Consider the following 8,400-nt stretch of genomic DNA (forward strand, 5'->3'; position numbering starts at 1 on the left):
CCAAGGCAGTGGATGTTGTCCACACAAACTTTAGTAATGCACTTGACAAGGTTCTGCATTGGAGGTTAGTCAAGTTCAGTCACTTGGCATTCAAGGTAAGGTATTAAATTGGATTTGACATTGGCTTTCTGGGAGAAACCAGAGGGCAATTGTAGATTACTGTCACTCTATCTTTTGTTGTTGTCATCTATATCAATGATCTGGATGATAATGTGGTTAACTGGAACATATTTCCAGATTGGAGAAGGAAGGCACACTGAGGAAAGCCATCATGCTGTGCGGAGGAATCTGGATCAGTTTGAAAAATGGCAGATGGAATTTAATGCAGACAAGTGTGAGCTGTTGTACTTCGATAGGATCAATCAGGGTAGGTTTTACCAAAGGGATCTGAGAATACAGGTCCATAATTCATTGAAAAATGCCCACAGAAAGAGAATTTCAAGGTTGTATGTGGTGACATATATGTACTTTTATATAAATTTCACTTTGAAGTGGCAGACAAGGTGAGTCAAAGATAGATGGGGTCGAAAAGAAAGCTTTTGGCACATTGGCCTTCATAAATCAAAGTACTGAATACTGAAGATGAGATGTTATGTTGAAGTGGTTTAAGATATAGGTGAGGCCTAATTTGGAAGAATGCATGCAGTTTCCTCTGCACAGCATGATAACCTTTCTCGCTGTGCGTTACTTCTCCAATCTTGGTGTCATCTGGAAATTTGCTCCAGTTAACCACATTATCATCCAGATCATTGATATACATGACAACAAAAGATTCAGGACTGATCCCTGTGGCACTCCACTAGTCACAGGCCTACAGGTTTAAAGACTACAGAGTAAATTCACAAGGATGTTGCTGGGTCTGGATGACCTGAGATAGAACAGAGATCGAGTAGGTTTGGACTGTATTCTTTATAATGTAGAAGCTTGGGAGGAAATTTGATATACACAATTATGAGGGGTATTGAAAGGGTAAATGGAAGGTGGCTTTTTCCACTGAGGTTGGGTGGAACTACAACCAAAGGTCATGGGTTAAGAGTTAAAGGTGAAAATTTAAAGGGGAACATGAGAGGAAACTTCTTCACTCATGGGTTATGAGAGTGTGGAAGAGCTGCCAGTGCAAATGGTGCATGCTTGCTCAATTTTAACGTTTAAGAGAAGTTTGGATAGGTAAGTAGATAGTAGGGGTGTGGAGGGCTATGGTCCTGGCACAGGTCAATGAAAGTGGGCAGTTTAATTTGTTTTGGCATGGACTAGATGGGCCAGAGAGTCTGTTTCTGGGCTGTGCTTTTCAATGTCTCTAATCATTCCCCATTCTGATTTCAGACATTAGAGGATAGAGATGTATTCTTACAACCCAGTTGTGTGAGACACAGCCCTTAGTAGCAGTGAAAATGACCCATAACATTTGAAAGAACTGGAAATAGAGGTTAACAACCAATCTCATTTTGCTTTGACCCAGAGATCCGAGGGATGAATAACTTGTCAAGACATAACTGCAGTCAGCTCATCTTGCAGAAGGACATGTATGAAATTCAAGGCAAACCTCTTCAGCCACAGCCTGATGACCATTTGGAACCTATCACCACAGGGAAAGTGAGGGTTGAACAGCAGGAATGGATTTAAAAGGCACAAAAATACAACTGCAGATGCTGTGGATCAAAGAATACAAGAACTCAGCAGGTCAGGCAGCATCCGTGAGAAAAAACTCTTTATTATGGATGCTGCCTGACCTGCTGAGTTCTTCCAGCATTGTGTATATATTCATGTATTTAAAAGGATTGTTGTGGAACAGGAACATTGGCAGGGACAAGCTGAGTTGGTTCTCCATTGTACAAGGTGCATAGTAAATTCACTAAGACCCCGAGACAGAGTTTAGAACTGATTTATTTGTCACAGATCTAGAATATTAAACTCCAGTCACATTAAAGGAGAATATCAGCAGAAGAAACTCCTCCGATGTCCAGTGACCAGATGTGGCCAGGAGCCAGGATAACTGAGGAAATCCCTTCCCACAGTTTGAGCAGGTGAACAGTTTCTCCCCTGTGAATTAACTACTTTGCCAGAAGCTGAGCTGATTTTGATCCCTTCCCACAGTCTGAACAGGTGAACAACCTCTCCCCAGTGTGAACAGACTGGTGTGTTTCCAAGTGGGACGTATGAGTGAATCCCTTCCCAGGCAGAGAACATGTGAACAGCCTCTTCCCTGTGTGAATGTGATGATGTACCTTCACTTAAAATGACCAAGGAAATCCCCTTCCACATCTGAGCAGGTAAGCTGCCTCACACCATTGTGAATTTGCTGGTGGGCCAGCAGGTCAGTTGATTGAGTGAATCCCTCCCCACAGATCGAGCAGGTGAACAGCATCTCCCTAGTGTGAACTGATTGGTGTGTTTTTAGGTGGTATGAGTGAGTGAATCCCTTCCCACAAAAGGAACAAGTGAATGGCCTCTCTCCTGTGTGAACTCGCTGGTGTCTCTGTAGGTTTGAAGAGTTAGTGAAACCCTTCCCACAGTGTGAGCAGGTGAATGGCCTCTCCCCAGTGTGAACTCGTTGATGTAATTTTAGTTGAGATGACCGAAGAAATCCCTTCCCACAGTCTGAGCAGGTGAATGGTTTCTCCCCGATGTGAACTCGCTGGTGTGCCAGTAGGTCAGATGATCGAGTGAAACCCTTTCCACAGTCTGAGCAGCTGAACGGCCACTCCCCAGTATGAAGTGACTGGTGTGCCAGTAGGTCAGATGACCGAGTGAAACCCTTACCGCATTCAGAGCAGATGTACGGCCTCTCTCCTGTGTGAACTCGCTGATGTCTCTGTAGGTGGGATGAGTTAGTGAAACCCCTCCCACAGTGTGAGCAGGTGAATGGCCTCTCCCCAGTGTGAACACGCTGATGTAGTTTCAGTTGGGATGATCGAGGAAATCCCTTCCCACAGTCTGAGCAGGTGAATGGTTTCTCCCCAGTGTGAACTCGTCGGTGTGCCAGTAGGTCAGACGACCGAGTGAATCCCATCCCACAGACTGAGCAGGTGAACGGCCACTCCCCAGTGTGAACTGACCGGTGTGCCAGTAGATCAGATGAACGAGCGAATCCCTTACCACATTCAGAGCAGATGTACGGCCTCTCTCCTGTGTGAACTCGCTTGTGCCTCTGCAGGTGGGATGAGTTAGTGAAACTCTTCCCACATTCTGAGCAGGTTACTGGCCTCTCCCCAGTGTGAACTAATTTGTGAGCTAGTAGGTGAGATGATTGTGTGAATTCCTTCCCACATTCAGAGCAGGTGAACAGCCTTTTCACAGTGTGTTTACGCTGGTGTACCACTAGTTGAGATGACCAAGTGAATCCCTTCCCACAGTCTGAGCAGGTAAACGGCCTCTCTCCAGTGTGAACTAATTGGTGTACCAGTAGGTGAGATGATTGTGTGAATCCCTTCCCACATTCAGAGCAGGTGAACGGTCTCTCTCCCGTGTGAACTCGCCTGTGTAGCTTCAGCTTAGACGACCGAGTGAATCCCCTCCCACAGTCTGAGCAGGTGAACGGCCTCTCTCCCGTGTGAACTCGCTGATGTAGCTTCAGTTGAGATGACCGAGTGAACCCTTTCCCACAGTCTGAGCAGGTGAAAGGCCTTTCCCTAGTGTGAACTCGCTGGTGTGCCAATAGGTCAGATGACTGAGTGAATCTCTTCCCACAATCTGAGCAGGTGAATGGCCTCTCTCCCGTGTGAACTCGCTGATGTATCTTCAGTTGAGATGACCGAGAAAATCCCTTTCCACAGTCTGAGCAGGTGAATGGTTTCTCTCCAGTATGAACTGACTGGTGTGCCAGAAGGTCAGATGATCGGGTGAATCCCTTCCCACAGTCTGAGCAGGTGAACGACCTCTCTGCAGTGTGAACTAACTGGTGTGCCAGTAGGTAAGAAGACCGAGTGAATCCCTTCCCACAGTCTGAACAGGTGAACGGTCTTTTTCCAGTGTGAATTGACTGGTGTGTCAGTAGGTGAGACGATCGAGTGAATCCCTTCCCACATTCAGAACAGATGAATGGCCTCTCTCCTGTGTGAACTCGCTTGTGCCTTTGTAGGTGGGATGAATGAGTGAATCCCTTCCCACATTCTGAGCAGATGAATGGCCTCTCCCCAGTGTGAACTCGCTGATGTATCTTAAGTTGAGAAGACCGAGTGAATCCCTTCCCACAGTCTGAGCAGGTGAAAGGCCTCTCTCCACTGTGAACTAACTGGTGTGCCAGTAGGTCAGATGACCGAGTGAATCCCTTCCCACAATCTGAGCAGGTGAACGGCCTCTCCCCAGTGTGAACTCGCTGATGTAGCTTCAGTTGAAATGATCGAGGAAAACTTTTCCCACAGTCTGAGCAGGTAAAGGGCTTCTCCCCAGTGTGAATTCGCTGATGTTCCTTCAGTTGATATGACCAACGAAATCCTTTCCCACACTCTGAGCAGGTGAATGACATCTCCCCAGTATGAACTGACTAGTGTGCCAGTATGTCAGATAACTGAGTGAGTCCCTTCCCAAAGTCTGAGTAGATGGAATGTTTAAATGAATCTCTTTCCACAGCTCTTTATCAATTCTCTGGCAAGTCAGAAAGTGAGATGTCAGATGGACTGACCCCTCGCACTGTCAATGCAGTGGAAGAACTGATCTCCAATGAACAAATGCTGGTGGGTTGTTAGCACCCCGGTTCCTGTGGATAGCACAGAGTTACAACAGAAAACTTCATTTCAGACACAAAGCAGTTTTCCCACTGGGATGAGATATTTCTTTACCTCCTAGGATCAATAACAAATATATCAGGGTTACAAAGGAAATGTCTGGCCACTCCTTAAATACCAGCACAGAGACAAACAAACTGTCATGTAGTTGTATTTGAGATTCCCGTACACAAATTCTTTGTTATTTCTAACCAGTAAAAAGGTTTACAAACTACATCAACACACACAAAATGCTGGTGGAACACAGCAGGCCAGGCAGCATTTATAGGGAGAAGCGCTGTCGATGTTTCAGGCCGAGACCCTTAGTCAGGACTAACCAAAAGGAAAGATACTAAGAGATTTGATAGTGGGGGGAGGGGGAAATGCAAAATGATAGGAGAAGACTGGAGGGGGTAGGATGAAGCTAAGAGCTGGAAAGGTGATTGTTGAAAGTGATACAGAGCTGGAGAAGGGAAAGGATCATTGTACAGGAGGCCTCGGGAGAAAGAAAATGGGAGGGGGAGCACCAGAGGGAGATGGAGAATAGGCAGGGTGATGGGCAGAGAGCAAGAGAAAAAAAACAAACAACTAATTATGTCAGGGATGGGGTAAGAAGGGGAGGAGGGGCATTAACGGAAGTTAGAGAAGTCAATGTTCATGCCATCAGGTTGGAGGCTACCCAGCCGGTATATAAGGCGTTGTTCCTCCAACCTGAGTGTGGCTTCATCTTGACAGTAGTGGAGGCCAGGTGTAGACATATCAGAATGGGAATGGGACATGGAATTAAAATGTGTGGCCACTGGGAGATCCTGCTTTTTCTGGCGGACAGAGCATAGGTGTTCAGTGAAATGGTCTCCTAGTCTGCGTCGGGTCTCACCAATATATAAAAGGCCACACCGGGAGCACCGGACGCAGTATACCACACCAGCCGACTCACAGGTGAAGTGTCGCCTCACCTGGAAGGACTGTCTGGGGCCCTGAATGGTGGTGAGGGAGGAAGTGTAAGGGCAGGTGTAGCACTTGTTCCGTTTACAAGGATAAGTGCCAGGAGGGAGATCGGTGGGAAGGGATGGGGGGGGGGGGGGGGATGAGTGGACAAGGGAGTCGCGCAGGGAGCAATCCCTGCGAAAAGCAGAAAGGGGGGGGAGGGAAAAATGTGTTTGGTAGTGGGATCCCGTTGGAGGTGGCGGAAGTTACGGAGTTACCTATGCTCGGTCCACCAGAAAAAGCAGGATCTCCCAGTGGCCACACATTTTAATTCCACGTCCCATTCCCATTCTGATATGTCTATCCATGGCCTCCTCTATTGTCAAAATGAATCCAAACTCAGGTTGGAGGAACAACATCTTATATACCGGCTGGGTAGTCTCCAACCTGATGGCATGAACATTGACCTCTCATTTCCGTTAATGCCCCTCCTCCCCTTCATACCCCATCCCTGACATATTTAGTTGTTTGCCTGTTCTCCATCTCTCTCTGGTGCTGCCCCCTCCTTTCTTTCTCCTGAGGCCTCCTGTCTCATAATTCTTTCCCTTCTCCAGCTCTGTATCACTTTTGCCAATCACCTTTCCAGCTCTTAGCTTCATCCCACCCCCTCCAGTCTTCTCCTATCATTTCGCATTTCCCCCTCCCCCACTACTTTCAAATCTCTTACTATCTTTCCTTTTGGTTAGTCCTGACGAAGGGGCTCGGCCCGAAACGTCGGCAGCGCTTCTCCCTGTAGATGCTGCCTGGTCTGCTGTGTTCCACCGGCATTTTGTGTGTGGTGTTCTTTGAATTTCCAGCATCTGCAGATTTCCTCGTGTTTACAAACTACATCAATGGGTCAAGGACGTTTCAGATAATTTTAGTCTCAGTGCTGAGCTCTGACATCTAACTGTTACAGTGATTTTCAACAAATCATCCTTTAACTGGGCATGGATCGGACTGACAACCACATTCTCTGCCTGTCTTCTTCTCTGTATTTGAATGGACCATTTCTGCCTGCTTCAGTCTGTGACTTGTCTTTCTCCACTAGTATTATTTTAAGTTCGGGTCATGTCCCACAGGCTACAAAGACATGGCTGCTCCTGGAAGTTTTCTCATTACTTTGAAACCTCCCCCTCCCCCACCAACCAGTAGTGACAGTAGTGAACTCATCAATAGCAATGCTAATAAATATGACGGGGACGGCAATATTTCTCATAGGTGTGTGGCACTTTAGTGATGTGAAATCTACAGGCCACTTATTACCCCGGACAAAGGTATTTATGTAACAGCATTACGTACCCAGGGAGAACGGGTCAAACATGTTCACAATGGAAGAAAGGTTCAGAAGGGGAGGAGGTAGAACAAAGGTGATCATCTCAAGAATTAAAGCTGGAGAGATTTTGTTATTTTTTCAGCTGCAGATCGGGAGCCTCTGGGCGGTTCCGCACACCGAAGGGGAAAACGGTGAAAGTGTCGCCCATTTTTCCTTTGTGCTCGCCAGAATCCGGCACGCTCCGCGATGCGCATGCGCCACTCAAATGGCGCAAGCAACCTCGCTCCGCAGCGAAAGATCCAGCGAGCTCGGGTGGGGATCGTGGGGCCGAGAGAGGGGAAAGAGTGCAGGGCTACGCTGCGTCCAGGCTCACGGTAATTGCCCCTAAGCCGGAGCGCGGAAAGCGGTGCCGATTAAAACCCGCACCCCGGGTACCGCTCCTACCTGCTGTCGGTTCTCCGGCTCCTTTTGTCCACTCAGCGAATGCGCAGTACTGCGAACTGGCTGCACTGTTACGCCTGCGCATTTGGTCGGTAGGTCACTAACGCCGAATTCCTATGCGCGAAGGTTTCTGGGTAAGCAAGGCGCCATTAAAGCACCGCAAGATGCTGGAGGAACTCAGCATGCCAGGCAGCATTCATGGAAAAGAGTAAACAGTTAACGTTTTGGGCCGAGACCCTTATTCAGGAATGGTACCATTAAAAACGTTCGCAAGCACCAATTCCATGCTACATCCCTCAAAAATAATGTTTTTATGTCGAAAACTCAGCGGCTACTTTAACGCAGCAGTCCTCTAGATACAATATACTCAATATCGTGTGTCAGATGTTAAAATTCCAACCATCTTACAAACGCAGAGAAAAAACGCACATGATACTGCAGATGCTGAAAGTATAGACACACACAAAGTACAGGAGGAACTCAGCAGGTCAGGCAGCATCAAAGTAGAGGAATAAATAGTCTAGAGATGGTGAAGACTTAGCAGGAAACGTCGATTGTTTATTCCTCTCCATAGTTGCTGCCTGACCGCTGAGTTTCTCCAGCATTTTGCAGAATAAACGACATTTTTTCGTCAATCAGTCTCTAAATGTTGCTTACCTTTCATTTGTAGCCACATCCTCTTTGTCTGATTCCCTTCTCCACCCCATAGACTATAGCCCTACCATGTTCTAGAGCCCCAAGGCCCTGATTTGCGCTGGATCTCTTTGGTTTCTGATCCTATTCCATCAAAAATTACCCACCATTCTGCCACCAAGGAGAGTGGTTGTGTGAGGCACAGCTCTTTGAAATCAGTGAAAATGACCCAAAATGTTGAAAAGAGCAGAGAAGAATGAGTTTAAGTAGCCACAACATTCTTCTCTGGCCTGAGGAACAAGGAATACTTGGTACCAAACCCCAGCGTATGCATTTTCTGCTGCAGTCTGCAGAAAGTTATTCAGGAAATTCAAGTTAAAT

General features: G+C 47.0%; 1 protein-coding gene across 2 annotated transcripts; it reads right to left on the bottom strand.

Annotated features, from left to right (window-relative positions):
- Positions 1-1,866: 1,866 nt before the first annotated feature.
- LOC132393435 (zinc finger protein 850-like) lies at positions 1,867-7,454 on the bottom strand. Of its 2 annotated transcripts, none has more exons than XM_059968672.1 (2): positions 7,390-7,454; positions 1,867-4,696 (listed from the first exon to the last, which is right to left on the bottom strand). In XM_059968672.1, exon 2 carries the CDS (start codon positions 4,463-4,465, stop codon positions 2,228-2,230), a length of 2,238 nt encoding a protein of 745 aa, XP_059824655.1. In that variant the 5' UTR covers positions 4,466-4,696; positions 7,390-7,454; the 3' UTR covers positions 1,867-2,227. The 2 variants fall into 2 exon arrangements, with proteins under 2 accessions (XP_059824655.1, XP_059824647.1); XM_059968664.1 differs by having other exon boundaries at positions 1,867-4,781; positions 7,390-7,431.
- Between the last annotated feature and the right edge of the window lie 946 nt (positions 7,455-8,400).

This window comes from Hypanus sabinus, chromosome 1 (genome assembly GCF_030144855.1).
Source record: "Hypanus sabinus isolate sHypSab1 chromosome 1, sHypSab1.hap1, whole genome shotgun sequence".
In the NCBI taxonomy this organism is placed as follows: Eukaryota; Metazoa; Chordata; class Chondrichthyes; order Myliobatiformes; family Dasyatidae; genus Hypanus; species Hypanus sabinus.

Coding starts and splice junctions, on each gene's coding strand:
- LOC132393435 (XM_059968672.1), bottom strand. CDS start 4,465: ATGTCATTCACCTGCTCAGAGTGTGGGAAAGGATTTCGTTGGTCATAT.